Raw genomic sequence first — 17,126 nt, forward strand, 5'->3', positions numbered from 1 at the left:
GCAAGTTTCATAAACAGAAGTTTGTAAGGCGTGAAATGTGTGAGGGCTGCTGGGTCTGAGAGTTCTGATTTTCGCAGGCCGAGGAGCAAAGATGCGAGAGGGGTCGAAGCCTGGAGGCTATATGATGAAATGAAACTTAACAGATTTATTCAGACACATTTTCTGAGGGCAAGCAGAGCGAAAGCCTGATGGAAGATATTGGACGGGAGCATTTGATCGTTTACTTTTCAGATTTTGGAAAGAGAGGGAGATATATATTTATTGGTAATCTGATCCGAATTGAAATGTGTCAAAGGTCATCCACACAGTGAGTTGTCGTAAAGGACTGGTTAGGTTCTTGCACAGATAGCTTCAGGCAAGTTGTGTTACTCTTGCTCTTCTTGTGGCTGGAAAAAATGGATGTAAGCCTAAAGTGGCCCACTTGTGAAATACCAAAAGTGCCCCAAATATCCCTAAACAATTGTGAGCCTTTTTAAAGCAAGCATGCGATGCTCTAGGTGAGCTGGAATCTGGATATGAACCTTAAGTGGCCTATTTGGTAAAATGATAATTATGGCCCAAATAATACAAAACAAATTCCAGCCCCCATTGGCACCTTGACATGTTTGCTGACCTGCAGTAGGACTTACTTGTGGCTCAGATCTTGTAACAGGAGCCGACCGCCCCAGTGCCATCATTCCAGCTGGTATGTGGACTGGATTTAAGATGAGTGGGCTGTGGGCAAAATATGGGCCAAAACAATTTTGATATGAAATCTTTGGATTTAATTAGACCTGAGAATAACGATCAACAACAATTCAAAAAAATAAAAGCCAAGACCTCCAGCTGAAAATCAAGTGTTTTTCTTGGTACACTGATGTGACACATGTCAATTAATATTTAACCCGGCACAGAGACATCACATGCGCTGCTGGCGCCGTGTCAAAAGGTTTTATCAGAGAAAACAAGCAGCGAGTCTCTCTTATCCATCTGAGTGTAAATGTTGCGCACGAACAGGATTGCAGAGGATTGCACTTCTGTGTTTTTATCTTAACAAGTGTCTAAATGTAATCTTTTCGCAGGAATTCGGGGTTCAGTGTGCAACGTGAACAACCCCATGACATGGGGAGGGGGGGGGGGGGGCAGTGACGTCAGACTGGCCCCAGACAGAGGGCGCGAGTGCGAGGATGCACCGCGGGGGCGCGCACATGCGCACACAGGCTGAGTCTCATCCCTGACATGAGCGCGGGCGCGTCAATATACACACAGAGAGCGGAGCGGCGCTTTGGGTACAGTGGTGCTCCACAGCGGAGAGAAATCCAGGCAGGCGCAGCTAGACACCTTCACGCACCGAGCGCAGAGGTTTGATTGCGGCGCAGTTTGCGTGGCGGCCGGGGACCCGATCTTTTAAAACCATGCTGGATTGACTGAAGAGAGACAACTACAATCAATGGCTTGGATTTGAAATCGTTCAACATTTATTGGAAAGGAGCGTGAGATAGAGCCACAGTGAGAGAGAGCGGGAGAGAGGAGCGCGAGGGAGAGAGCGAGAGTGGCGAGAGGGGTGGAAATAAAGATCCTTTCAACGATGGAGCTTACAATGGAAAACATTGGAAATCTGCACGGTGTGCCTCACTCCCATCAAAGCGACTTAATGAACTCTGCACACGCGCGCCAGTCGTCGTCGCATCGGAACTTGGTGTCGCACGGACGGTCAGCCATGGTGTCCAGCATGGCCTCGATACTGGAGGGAGCGGGGGACTACCGCACGGACCATACTCTGTCCGGCCCCCTGCATCCGGCGATGACCATGTCGTGCGACTCCGGGATGAGCCTGAGCAGCACCTACACCACGCTGACGCCGCTGCAGCACCTGCCCCCCATATCCACCGTCTCCGAGAAATTTCACCATCCGCACCCGCACTCTCACCATCACCCGGCGCACCAGCGACTCGCGGCCGGGAACGTCAGCGGCAGCTTCACCCTGATGAGGGACGACCGAAGCCTCGCTTCCATGAGTAACCTCTACGGCCACTACCCCAAAGACATGTCCGGCATGGGTCAGTCCCTGTCCCCTCTGTCCAACGGTCTGGGGTCTTTGCACAGCTCCCAACAGACTCTCAGCGCCTACGGTCCCGGAGCTCACCTGTCCAACGACAAGATGCTCTCCTCTGGGGGCTTTGAGTCCCACGCAGCCATGCTGTCCCGGGGAGAGGAGCACCTGGCCCGGGGTCTCGGGGGCCACGGAGGCGGGCTCATGACATCCTTGAACGGCATCCACCATCACAGCCATCCGCACTCTCAGGCAAACGGGTCCATGCTGTCAGACCGGGACAGGCAGACGGTGGTGGGAGGCGGGCAGGGAGCTGGGTCGGGGCAGGTGGAGGAGATAAACACCAAGGAGGTGGCGCAGCGAATAACAGCGGAGCTCAAGCGCTACAGCATTCCCCAGGCCATCTTTGCTCAGAGGATCTTGTGCCGGTCCCAGGGAACTCTGTCCGATCTGCTGCGGAATCCTAAACCGTGGAGTAAACTCAAGTCTGGCCGGGAGACGTTCAGGAGGATGTGGAAGTGGCTGCAGGAGCCCGAGTTCCAGCGGATGTCGGCGCTCAGGCTTGCAGGTGAGTGAGGAGACAGCTCCCAACCTGAGTGATGTGGAGGGATCAATTAGAAGTCAATGTGGCGAGACTGTCAATACCTGCTCAAACAGACATTACTAGAAGTTATTAGTCGATTGTATCGAGGAAAACTTCATCATGACAGTTGGGGTGTTAAATGTTTGGGGGGGGGGATCTATATTTTGATTGATGCTACGATCCATGATAGTACAGCACCTGGGTGGGTGTGTGTGTGTGTGGGGGGGGGGGGGGGGGGGGGGGTGGTAAACAAAAGAGAGGTGGCTTCTCTCCAAAGCAGAACGGGTGCAAACACAGCCCGTACAGACGTGTTTGGTTTTTACGCACGGATACAGCGTGTTCAGCCCCCCCTCTCCCCCTCTCCCCCTGTCTCACCTTCTTTTTCTCTCCCTCACACAAACAAAAACACACAGAGGACGAAGACAAACAAAGGAAATCAAAGCTGAGACCAGAATTGATCACATCTCGCAGCTATTACTTAAAACGCACTAAAAAACAAAACAAACATACAGCCTAAGATAACTGCAGCTCAAATAACCCAGTTACAGTTCACCAAACGCACTTGATATAACACTTTGGCGCTTCATCTGTCAAATCGTTGCAAACGAGGATCGTCTGAGGCCTGGCCAAAGAGTCAGGGGCAGCGTGACCCCCCGATGGATCAATATTTCAGGTCCAGGGGTCCCCTTTCAGAGTGGCGTATAATAATAAATGATCGATTCGGATCAGAAAGACAGAGACACAAACAGATGCGTCTTTCTCTGGCCTCTGTTGTAGCGATGTGCAGATATTAAGAGATATCTTTCCTCCAAAGTTGGTTTAGGGCCTGTTGTAGATATTCCGCAGCTGTCGATGTATGAGTGGGACACTGTAACAAAAACGACTAGTCACTCCCACTGTTCAATATAAGAGACAATTTGTCACCCAAATCCTTACTGCCTCTACCTGGATGTTTCATATCCTTGATGCATTGCTCTGATTTGTTTTGCTCCAAGATTATCCCACTAAACGCTGTGATTTGATCCAACACCCCCGCCCCCTTCCTTTAAAACCCCTGTTACACTCACAACCTACTTAACAGGACGTAATGAAACCGAGAGACGTCGCAGCAGGGTTAAAACAGAGATGTGAGTGAGAGGTCCCCTCTCATTGATGTTTGTATAAAGGCCCTTTTCAGACGTGCATGCGCTCCCAAACGCCAATCAGCTCCTCTGCGCCGTATTTCAGAGAACAGTTCAATTAAGCAGATATAGTGGCATATTTTAGTTCCAGTCGATGCCCTATTGAAAAGCACTTAATGGCATGTAAATTGTTCCTTTGCGCATTTAGTGGGGTTCTGGTAAATAAAGATTTAAACACTCCCACAATTGTCTCTTTAAGTGCCACTGCTGTTAAAGCTAATTAGGCTGTGGGGTTTTATATCTTCCACACCCGGAGTCAGGATAAACCCCCCAGTCCAACTGACGTGTTGGAGTGTGGCACAGTCCTGCGCGCACTGAGCACCTACCGCGTTTTGTAATGTGGTTTGGGCTCAGGACAGCGTGTACAGGTGTATAAGGTGCGCTCGCGCGTGATTGTGTGTGTGTGTGTGTGTGTGTGTGTGTGTGTTTGTGTTTGAATGTGCGTGTAATACAATACATACAATGTCTATGTGTGTATATGTATGTAACTCTACATACAATTAATTCAATCCAAAAATTACAATTACAAAAAGGTAAAAGAGGAAATTAACATATTAACTCTACAATAGCAAACTTTGTAATATTTTCAATCCACATTGTATTAATTTGCCTCTGTTTTCATCTAACAAAAAATGTGTTTGTGTATGTATTACAATACATACAATATGTGTGTATAGATAATTGACTACAATTACAATTATTACGTTAAATCCATACAATTCCAAAAAGTTAATCTTATCCACGTTCTATTAATCTGAATCTGTATTAATCCAACACAAATTGTGTGTGTGTGTGTGTGTGTGTGTTTTTTTTAGGCTGCACAACACTCTTTATTTAACCAAGCCTACATAGATGTTATAAATAGTCAAATTTCTAAATGTATACTAAAACATTACATGGTTCTTCTAAATATAATGTTTCTAATAAATCTGTTTATTTCCTCGTGTTGAAACAGCAGGTTTTCAGCATGTATTGTTCTCCCTGAATTCATTTGGCTAAAATGACAAATTACTTTGTATGTAAATGCAAGGGCAACATTTTTAGTTATTGCATTTAAAATCGCCATTATCCTCAGGTCCGCATGTGGGCTGAGAGTATATGGGGGGTGCTGGCTGGGTGGGGGGTGATGCTGAAAGTGAGGCTGGGCCATACTCGGTCGGCCACATCAATCAATAAATTCAAATTACTATTCCAAATTCATCACAGTCACACAAATCAATGCAGCTGCCCTGCTTAGCTAATGTGAAAATGCCAGTGTCTGCACACACACACACATGACAATCTAGCCCTGAAACGAAGAAAAAAACACACACACACATACAGCCCTGTTTGGCGGGATGTGTGTCCTTCACGCTCAACATCTCCTAATGCAACGAGGGCACAGACCCACATGCTTCCCATTCTATTGTGTAAGGGCAATAACACCACGGCCAGGCAAACAGCAAGGCTTTTTATTATATGCTACATATCCTCTGCACTTTAAGGCACATGCATCAGTCCACAACAGTGTTAAATAAATGGGGCAGCTTCATTGTTAAAGCTCTGCGAGTGAGAGAGACTCCGGGCGACGTGAGGTTTGGGAGGCGTTTAAAGATCGTATAAACGATGAAAACAATTCGTCTTTGCATCTGTGTTGAATTCCACACTCCATCTCAATGTATTTGGTCGGGTCAATACGGCCCTGATCGATAAGGATAGCCAGTGCATCTATCAATTATCCCGCCTCAGCACTCTCTCCCATTGGTCTCTCCCCTGGAGCAGAGAAGGGGAGAGTGAGAGTGAGAGAGGGGGAGGCTGGATCCGGACAAAAGGGGGAGGAAAAGGGACAGCTGTTTTAAAAGAGAGAGAAAGAAAGGAAGAAAGCTCCTGCAGAGGCCTATTTTTCCTATACTGTAATCATGTACACCCTCTCACTCATCTGCCCTTTGGGGTTTGGGTTATACAGCCATTGGTTAACCTCACACCTTTAACACATCTTTCCACACAGATGCTGCACAACAGAAAATAATGTATGTTTGTGTTAAAATCCCATAAACAACACATTGTAATTCCCAGTAGCATGAATTATAGACGTATTTCTCACCAGATATTCCCTCTAAGACCTTAATTCCTCTGTGCCATGACATACCAAGATCCAACTCAGAAAAAAGGCGCACTTGTCTCATTACCATCTGAATGGCCGGGGACACGTGCCAGTGGTGCACAGGTCAAGACCCACAGGACATGGAGGGAAAACATTGTTGCGAATGAGGGTGCAGAGAGGCCACCATTCACATCACACATTACAATGGACTACACGCAGTTTGTGCAGTGCATGCAGGCAGGCCCTGCAGTCCTGGAGCATCTCCCACCCCCCACATCCCTGTCACACTGCGCACATTTTCCTGCGTAAAGCCCTCCATCATTTTATTTGGTTGAGTAAAAATATTTTCATAGGGCTGACCAGCAGCTCCTAGGTTATTTCGTGGGCTTTTTTCTTAACTGGATGCCGAAAATAGATACCATTAGCATATTTTAGAACAAAGTGCTTTACTAAAAATCAACTACGTTATTATATTATTAATTTGCTGTATATTTCACCGGTAGATGATAACAGTTGGTTACAGGATTTTTACTATTTCCCTTCACAATAAAGGCAAATATAGATTTGGTGGTTTTGTGGTGCTGTCCATGGTGCTGAAACGTACGCCCTAAAAACTGACCTGCAGCATATTGTCTCTGTTTTGAGGACAGTCCAATGTGGTGAGCGAGGTTTTTTTACCAATACATAGTTAATAGCATTCTTGTATAGGCCCTAAACACCATTATTTCATCCAACAGCTTCCACCCATCGATCAATATTACAATCCACAATCGTGTCAATCACAGCATCCTACTTTCCTGTCCAGTGCGAAGCCACGCGGGGGTTTCCATTTAAATCACATCCCTGGCTTTTGTTTGTTGTTTGCATTGGAGCTGCGGAATAAATTTGGACCCTCATTCGAAAAAAATAACCCATAAACAGTCACGAGTGATGCTCTTTTTTGGGGAGGTCATTTGAGCCATGGATAATGGGTTTAATTGGATTGAGCATTAAGATGTGATTGATGCCGGATAGGCTAATCTAAAACAGGATTTTTTTTTCCTGCATGAAGACTCGGCTTGATGTTAGCCTGCGAAATGATCGATTGAAACGTTAATAATTGATGTGTGAGGGAAAGATAGGGGAGTAAACAGTGCAGCTGCGGTTTTCAGAGCCTCGTTGTTCGTTAAGCGCATGAGCTGTAAGTACCGAGACGCGCATGTACGAGCATCGCCTTTGAAATCCTCTGGTGGGAGAGCAACAGTCATTTTCTTGAGGTTATACCTCCGGGCTATTTTGCCTAAATCCCGGGGTTCAGCGCAGCTCGTGGCAGATGAGATGACATCTCACGCCGTGCATCATTATCTGCAGCCCCGAGTGAGGAAGCATGGTCCATGTGTGTGTGTGGTGGAGGGAAAACCCAATTAATTCAACTTTAAATTAGTAGCCTATAAATCTTCATGTTGTAGGATGATATTAATATTTATCACACACACATATACTCTAAAATATGATTGATTTTTGCTAGATTTGGACTGTTTGCAACTATAGAGTCGACATCTCCCCAGCCTGCATTACTGTAGGCCTATCTATAACACATGACAATATTATATAGCACCAGCTCCAGTCTGCCCTGCATACGTGTCGCCTCCTTCTCTCCTGTGTGTATGTGATCGGGATGTAGAGTGCGTCTGCGCTACATTGTTAAGGCCGATCTGGCGAGCCCTGAATCTGTATCGATTTCCATTCCCCCGGCCTCTCCTCTCCATCTCTGGAGCTGCGCCATGCAGCCATGCAACCCCCCCCCCCCCCCCCTTCCCTCACACACATCCCTCCATCTCCACCATGCAACACCATTTCTCCCATTAACAGCTCAGCCTTCATAACACACAACAGAATGACTAATGAAGGCACACGCGCTCTCAGGCAGGCTTGTTGCCCACGTCCCGACTGCTCCGGTCAAAAACGGTCAAGTGCTGACGTTAAAATCTGAGAGGTATATATATATACACGTTTATATTTCTGTGATGGAGACCAGGCAGAGTTAACAGTCGTTTAACCTCTTCGTCTCTGATTATACATCCCACCCACACTGCTCCGTCCTCCGCACACACGTTGACCATGCCAAACGAATTATTTAAGATAAGGTAAATTTAATAGAAATCAGATGAGTCCAATTCCAATTCACACGGGTGGGGGTGGGGGACGGGGACGGGGGGGCACTTAGTAATTAGAAATGCAGCAGAGGTCTGTACAGTCTCGAATACCGTCTCCTCTATTTTAGATGATCAATTCCTACGCTACTCCGTCGCCCCCTCGCCAAGCCGGATCGATAGGAGAGAATGACCTTTAAATCAAATTGCTGGCAGAGTCGACTGAATGCACGCGGCTAGCATCAAAGGGTTAATGGCACTGAGCCCCCCGCCCCCCTCCACACACGCACACGCACGCGCTCGCGCGCACACGCACAAACAAACTCCATCCCTCCTACCCGTATAGGCAGAAATACAAAAGGGCCCCCAGATCGCAGATAATCATAATTAAATCTGATTATTCGTCTTTTAGGCATAGGAGTCAAGTGGCTGCGCAAAAAAGGATTTCCAAGATAAAGGTTGTGTGTGGATCTGTTCGTGGTTTCGGCTGATGTCAAACAAATCAAACTTTTGACCTTCCAGTGTGTGTATGTGTGTGTGTGTGTGTGTGTGTGTGTGTGTGTGTGTGTGTGTGTGTGTGTGTGTGTGTGTGCGCGTGTGTGTGTGTGTGTGTGGGGGGGGGTTACATAAGAACCAAGGCCAGTGACGGTTATACGGAGCTCACCGTGCAGCTAACCCCTGTTGTTATGTAACACCGGTGGACTACCCCCCAAAAAGCATGCAACGCTTCCCTGCAGCTCCTGCAACCTCCTCCTTCAACCTGATCCAAACAAACCCTGGCCCAATGACCCCACCGGCCTCACACTGTAATATATCACTGAGGAAACACCTGAGATATACATAACTGTGAGATCTGGTGTTTCTGCTCCCACTGAGGGAGGAGTCTGATATGTGGGGTAAATAAGTAACGGACTACTTTTTCGGGTGGATAGGTCGTAAATCTGTGTCCATGCAACGCCGCTGAAGCAGCAGCAGTGAGGAGGCGGCGACGTGTCCACACATTGGATGCTTATCTGACTTCCCGACAGCCCATCGCTTATTAAAGGCCCGATAATGGCTTGTTTAATGCGCAGGCTAAAAACACGAGGCAAGGACACTGTCCACGCAATTACTGTGGGGAGAGGCCGGAGTCCACTGTAAGGTTTCCATAACAGATGGGAGTTGTTTCATCTCACAATAGCTGGAACATAGGACATTCAGTAGATACTCTACAATAGATATATTATAGATTTGAGATCAAATAAATCAGATTCTACTTATCTCTTCCTGATACATATCGATAAAAGGAATCTGATGAATTTGGGGGTTGATAAGAGGAAAATATAGGCAACATATTTTCCTCAGTCATATCACAAATTAAATTATGTCTCGTAAATCTGCTAAACTGAAGGAAAAACCTATTTTCAGAGCCAGTAAAATATGGAATAAAGTGTTGAACTTGACATTTTAGAAACGCAGTGCGTTCAGTCTTATATTCGCCGTTTGGATTTTTTATAAATATGTCTGTACGAGTGATAATGCGAAAAGGAAACAGAGACAGAGCGGTTCGGATTCTGCTGCTGACAATTGTGCCTCGGCCTTTTTTGAAATGAGAGCCTGCAGATGGTTTGTACAGAACCTCTGAGTCTCAGGGTCGATCACAACAAAGCCGCAAACACACACACACACACACACGCACACACGCAAACGCACATTCACAAACGCACACACACACGTTGGTGTGTATCGTACCCACAGATGCAACTCGAAACTCCGGTTGGGCAACCCCACACAGATCAACAAAGGAACAAAACGACTGTGAAATCAATTGATGGATGAATCGATGTCAGCCCATAAAGCCTTTGTATTACATGTTATTAAATATAACGAACTGGCTGCGGGTTATTCTAAAATTATTAATTTAACTTTTAATTCGTCTTTACTGAGCCGATAATAAAATGATGACTTATTATTTCTACTGTGTGAGGAGAACACTGCAAGTGTGTGTGTGTGTGTGTGTGTGTCTGTGTGTGGGTGTGTATTTCAATATTTTTCGTTTTCTTTACGTTTTATATTAAAAGACAGCAGTTTTAAATACCATCAAATATATAAATAAGAAATAAATAATACGATAAACAACAACACCAATTATAATTATAACAATACTACTACTATTATTAATAATGATAACGATGGTCTATATATATCTTTGTTATTATGATCATTATCTATTTTTTATCATATTCTATGTTATCAATCATCAAGTAATTTGGCAAAACACTGTAATGAAAAGGTATTTTACTAAGCAACTGTAAAAATTTAAATGTTGTAAAATGCAGGATAAAAATTACTATACTACACAATTTCTACTCATTCGATTTACCAACGGTGACAAATGGAATTTAAAATAAAATTATTAAGATTTTATTTTATTCGATGTAATATCTCGGGGGTTGGTTGCATTAAAGGAACATGCAGTGAAGTCAATAAGCGCAGGGTTACACGTATTTCACTGTCCTCCTGTCACATGATTGCGTTGAATTGAAAATGGAAAATGGAAAATTCGTGCATGTTGAAAAGCTGTCCGTCTCCCCGCAGAGTGAAGCGAGTCCTCTGACTGTGCGACAGAGAAGACATGAGCAGAGAGGTGACAGCCAGGAGCGCTGCTGACATTTGAGGGAATTCAATTATCTTTTCTAAATATGCGCACCTCACCATTAGCAGTGGTAACATGGACAGGAGAAGGGAAACTTTGACCTGCTTGACCTGTTTAAACCTGAATATAGCCCTTCAGGATTTAAAGGTTGATTTTTACCGCGAGCACAATAGTTCGGGCTTACTTTCTTTCAATTTTCCTTCGCATATCGGACTTTTTCTTTGCTTTCCCACTATTCCAGAGCTTCGGGCATATTTACGCAGCTTTAAAAACGCGTGTAAACTCTGCTCAGTAAATGAAAAGGAGCTTAAGGGGAGTTTGGGTGCTGGCACCTGCCTCACATCCGCATGGATGCCAGAGCTGAGAGCCTATTGAGCGGCCACAGAGCTTCTACACCCACCGCTCACCCTCCAAATCCACAAGAGCCCACAGAGACACACAACCGTTGCAATGTTAATTCATTGCTGTTAATTCCTTATGCGGTGGATTTGATGGTTTATCTCTGTTTCTATTATTTTTTTTAACGTGAAAGTGTTTTTTATTTCATTCAGATTTTGTGCAGAACATAACGAGTTAACTAATAACTTATATACATCTATAACAACATTCAAACATATGTTTTCCTAATTTCTCGAAGTAAAAAAAAATCTAATAAATTCATTAATTACCGAAAGCACACTTTCACACTCATAGACACACGCTGCCATGTGGCGGACCTACACACACCTGTTGTTCTTGGGGCATGACACAGTACAGGCCTTCCTCGCTGTCTACAAAATGAAGGCTCGTGATCATTACCGCCATCACGCATAACTGGTCAAAGCAATTATGAATGAAATCAATGATAATCGCGGGTAAGAGTATCACACTAACAATGGATCCACTCACACAAATAAATGGCGGACCGAGGCTGCTATTAAACTGGCCAAAAGAGAGAGAGGTGATAATAACGCAAGTTTAAATTCAGTCGCACTGTTCATTCAATCATGCGCTTAAATGGCTCAGTGCATTTAATTATCTAAAACCTCACAAGGAGGGTGATCACCACAGGCAGCAGCCGCCCCTGATTAATGCATTTTGTACTTAGCACGGTGCAATTTCTCAGGTTTACCACTGGGTTGCAAATAATACTTGGGGGCGAAAACCAGGATTGGAATTCTATTTCTCAGGTGCATTTTTCAATTCAGTTAAATTCTCGCACCGAATTGCAACATACATTGTCTCAATGCTCTTTGCATAGTCAGAGTCAGTTCCCACAAGGAGCGAGTGTTGGAGACTGTGGACGGAAAGAAACTTCTATGGAGATCCGGACACAATCTGCGTCGACAGGTTAGGGTGAGCAGAAAAAGACGGGGGAGAGGGAAGAGCGAGAGGGGGAGAGAGAGAACACGAACAGTTGTGTAACCGTCATATAAGCACTGTCAGATTGGTTGTTATTATGGAAATAACAAAAGTGATACTTCGAGATATAATTATGTTATTAGGGATGGAAACACAGTTCAATAGTAGTAGTAAAATTAAGATTAGTAGTAATGCTATACATGCTGATATATACAACAGGGTACTACTACTACTAATAGTAATAATACTAATAATACAATATCTGGATCCTGTAGCTCTGGGGTTACACAAATACAAAATATATTCGATGTATCCATATATGTATATAAACACACACATACTCTTCATCAGAACATGTATTTCATGCAATCACGATAGATGATGCTGCAAATTTGAAAAAGTAATCAACGCTGAGCAAAATGTTGCAGCACTGAGGTGCGATGTGCACGGGTGAGGGTGTCACCGGGTTCAGGGCTGAGTGTTATTGAAGGGCCAGAGAAGAAATGCCTCGCAGCCGAGTCTCGGGAGGTGGCAAACAAACACACTGTGTCGCTTTATCAGTATATTAACACCAATTCTCACTCATTACATTAAGGAATATTGAGCTGCGAGTGTTTTGGGGCCCGGCGAGAAGCGAGGGAGAGAGGGAGAGAGAGGGAGAGAGAGAGAGAGAGCTTGGCACTGCCCTGCAGCCTGGACACAATTGATGCCACAGTGTTCAGAGACACCGTACACGCAGCCATCAATCTTTAGGGCAACAGCCCGTGCGAAACAACAGAGACGTTACTTAATAAACAGACTGAAGCTCAAACACGAGGCTTCTTGCAAATAAACGCACATAGATTATCAGTGAGGAGCAGATTGCCTTCCAATGATGAAAGGCCTACGGAGTGTGTGCACGTGTGCGTTAGGGTGTGTGTGTGTGTGAGAGAGAGAGCTAGGAACGCGCCGAACCATAACCGGTAAACATGTTTATTGGTAAATGAATTAAATGAACAGACTTTGACCTGGGCTGCTGTACAGGGATCACAAACAGGTTCTCCGTGATTGGATTTCACACCGCGGGAGACTTTGGAATAAAGTTATACACAAAAAATAATAAACAGAACGGCAGTAGCAACATTTAAGATGCAGATGTGCGCTCGTGGTTTCATGGGCACAATATTAGTGGAGCTTTGACTTTCTCATCATGAGCAGGAAGGGCAGTGATGATCAATAAATGATTAATGCTCACGGTGGACTCGGAGCACGAGGCAGCTGCTGGATCATACAGTCAGTCCACACAGGTAAAACAGCAGATGATCATTGACTCGCCTTTTTCGCCCCTTCCTCCTCCTCCTCTTCCACACCGTGTTTTCAGAAAGCTGGATCATCACATCCCCTCCTTCCTTCATAGTGAATGTGGTGGGGTTTCCACGTTTCCGTCCACCCCCACCCCACCTCCCCACACGCACACACACACTCCACGAATCTCCTCCCCGGGCCCGTGCATGCGCTCCCCCCTCTCCGAGGCATAATTAATTGGACGAACTGAATTTCACACACGAATTATTCACGAATCTATCGATCGATATTGAACACCCAGGGCCTTTCTCTTAACCTCGCTTGGTCTGTCGTGAAGCAAAGAATATTAATGTCATCAGCGGGGAAAGGAAATAGGCCCAAGTTATGGAGTTTTCAGCCGAGCATAAAGGAAGGGGGGGGGGGGGGAATCACTCATTGAGGAATTTGATGGAGGAAAAGGTGCAATCATGGAAAATATATTCAATGGCATGATCTGCATTATTCACAGGGAATGATATAAAAAAAAACATTTTACAATATAACAATATAAAAATGATAATAACTGAGTTTTGTCAGATGTGGATGCTGCAGCTCTGGTCAAGGTGCATGAGCAGAATCCGATCAAGGGAAGGTATATTCAATGACACGATCTGCTTCATTAATGTAGAATAATAAATCATAATACAATATAACAATAAATAATAAAAAATAACAGTAGTCGAGTGTTGCCAGATGTGGATCCTGCAGCTCCGGAGTCAAAGCTGCGTCTATGGCAAATGTGCCAAAATAAACCGCAGGACGCACATGTCTTTGTTTATCGGCCTCTGTGTTAGGATGTATTCAAAGTGGGTCAGCTCCTGTTCACACACACCAAGTGAGATAAGTCACATCTGTCTGTGTCCGTGCGTGTGTCCGCGGGGTGCGTTCGCCTCACAAAACAACTCCCAACACCAAAAAAAACAGGATTTCTGCTCCTGTGCACGACTTCATGTCCGTCTCTCTGCTCGGTGCCTACTGTAGCTCTAAAAGCTGCAATGATCGATTTTTTTCTTTTCTACGCCGAGCTTGGTTCAGTAATCAGGGCCCCCTTCCTCACCGATCGATCGATATTGATTACTAAATCCAGCGCCTGTAGCAAAGGCAGCGCCCCCTGTGCAGCCGGGGCCACGGCGAGAGCGACACCTGCCGATCGAAGCGGCACAAAGCAAGTTAGTCGATCGAGGTGGGCAGGACGTGACTCGCCGGCGGAGAGATGTGGACATAGAAGCTGGGACATTGTTGTGCAGGGACATTGAGACAGAACCAACACGTCCCCTGGCTACGTGTTTTATGTTCTTATTGTATAAACACAGTTATGGATCTATGTTTTCAGATTTTTGGGACTTTAATCCTTCATTCCAAGGGAATAAAGTCATAGATTTTTTTATTTCAACCACCGACCAACAAATAATTTATAACTTTAATCCTAAATTCCAAGGGAATAAAGTCATGAATTTGTAATAAAGACCACTGATCAAAAATAATTTCACATGAATTCCCCCCTACGTGATTATTGACATCTTAAAAACCCATTCAACACATTTTGTAATATGCATCTTTCTGTAATACATAGAAGTTGATTTACTGTCTGCAATTTAATGAAAAGTAAAATATTTTCCATTTTGAAGAAAGATAGAGATAAAATTAGCAAAATAACAAGACCACTCAATACATGCATTAATTACAAGGTTTGAAAAAAACGGGAGCAATTTCTGCAAAAAAGTCCATTTGATGGTAAAACACCTGATGTGTGGGTGCTTGAGTTTTACTCTGCTGAAATGTGTGAGGTCACACATGTAGGTGAGCCACATAAGATAAGAAAGCACACAATAGAGGGAAATGGGGTTTTCACTATCTGCAGAAAATACAGATAATTAGACTTAAAGATTGAAATACAAGATTGTCATATTATCATTATTGACTATATAACTAGACCTATTTCGATAATTCTGACTGTAGTAATCTAGCCTGAAACACAAAGGAATGGGTTATAAAAACAGGGGTCCAATATATGTTAACCAATATATATATATATAAAAGAAACAGAATTAGAGTTCACTATCTGGATTTTGGGATAAGACATCTCTCTTTGAGTATCCCACATTTGGATTTCAGTAATGTAGAGATGAGTAGTGACTGTGCAGGGAAAGACATGTCGTGCACGTGAGGACTGTACCTGCTGCTCCTTCTCAGACTTCAAACAGGCCTGGTGGAGCCTCAGTGCATGTGCAGGCTCGTCGTCCCGCTGGGAAACGAATCCTCTTCTAGAGATAGCATGTCTTCCCTGAGTGAATCTCTATGATCACCACAGATCTGATCCAATGAAAGATTCTCTAATCATCCTTGCACCTGAATATTTCTGATGACATTAGCTAACGTAAGCCCTTTAATGTGAGATTAAAAGAATCAGTCTAACTTAGTCAGTTAAGACATCACAGTGTCTGCAGAATAAAATACACCAAATACACTCACCCTTCAAAAATGCATCTAAATTTACATATAGTGCAATATCTAACAGGGATCAACGACAATATACACATTTAAGCCCTGGTTGCATTCTCAAGCTCGATTTTTTAACTGTTCAGTAAATTCACAACCATCTCATGACTCCTTTAAATCATATTATCTGTTCAACTGGATTTCATGTCTTGGATACAGATGTTCGGATTTTTTAAAGGTGGCCAGTCTAAATCACTTTAGATGTTGGTGTAACCCATTCAAATAATTTCAATTATATTCATTTTAAACAGAACAATTTGACCCGATGACGGTTCAATGTTCAGTTAACTGATTAATCTCTCCTTACATTGGAAAAACACAAACTAATGTACAAATATAATACACTAATATATTTGCACCTGCATTATATCACATGCATGACAATAGACTCTGGCTTATAAATGGTGATAGGATCAAAACAACTCATCACAACAACAATGCCATGAATGCAAAGAGATGTATGCAAGTCAGATATATCTAATTTCATACAAGCTTTGCTCAATAGTCCATCAGTCACACAGGATGTAAGCACGAGGTGTGTAAACTAACTGCATCTATAAAAATGAGTTATCAACAGTTCTTGGTGGTGTTTTCAGTGAGGCTGTTGTCATATTGATGAACGACAAATAAATCAATTTGCCGCTAAATCCATCGAAGGCGTAGGGCCTGCCAGCGTTAGTCTGTGGATTACTGGGTTGATATTTAGCTTGGTCTGTGGCTGCGGCTCCAACAGAACCCATGGATTCTGAGGGTTTAAAAGTGTCTCTCGTGTCATTACACTTGGAGCAACTTCGTTAGAGGCCCGCGCCACTGTCAACGATTCCCTCACAAAAGCTTTATGTGACTTCTTGCAGCTTTAATGGTCGTCCTGTAGCATCTGACCTGCGGAGACTTAACTCACCATGACACTGAATAATTTCACCAAACCATAAAATGACATCACTCTCCTCCTCCTCCTCCTCCTCCTCCTCCTCCTCCTCCTCCTCCTCCTCCTCCTCCTCCTCCTCTTCCTATACTCCTCATTGTCATGACTACCCGTAATCCTGTTATAAATCAAAGTGTGATGAGTGTACATACTGTACATACAAGCACGCATTTGGACGATTCTGTACGTGGCATATTAATATACGCGCACCCGTGTGATATATATTTATACAGCTTCAGTGTTGATGTGAAATATGAATATGATGGATTGGCCTGTGTGCAGGTTAGACATCTGTAGTAAACAGATTGGACTGCAATGGCTGATCAATGGGCTCTGTTCCGCTGTAATTAGACACACAGCGCCACTGCTTGGCTCCAGCCACTTCAGCATAA

At 44.2% G+C, this 17,126-nt stretch overlaps 1 protein-coding gene across 1 annotated transcript in view; it reads left to right on the plus strand.

The window, feature by feature from the left end:
• Positions 1-1,567: 1,567 nt before the first annotated feature.
• onecut3a (one cut homeobox 3a) overlaps positions 1,568-17,126 on the plus strand; it is a 17,534-nt gene continuing 1,975 nt past the window's right edge. The window contains exon 1 of the mRNA XM_053431074.1: positions 1,568-2,600. Coding sequence (XP_053287049.1) covers positions 1,568-2,600 — 1,033 coding nt within the window. The remainder of the gene's footprint in view (positions 2,601-17,126) is intronic.

The sequence above is a fragment of the Pleuronectes platessa genome, chromosome 9 (assembly GCF_947347685.1).
Source record: "Pleuronectes platessa chromosome 9, fPlePla1.1, whole genome shotgun sequence".
In the NCBI taxonomy this organism is placed as follows: domain Eukaryota; kingdom Metazoa; phylum Chordata; class Actinopteri; order Pleuronectiformes; family Pleuronectidae; genus Pleuronectes; species Pleuronectes platessa.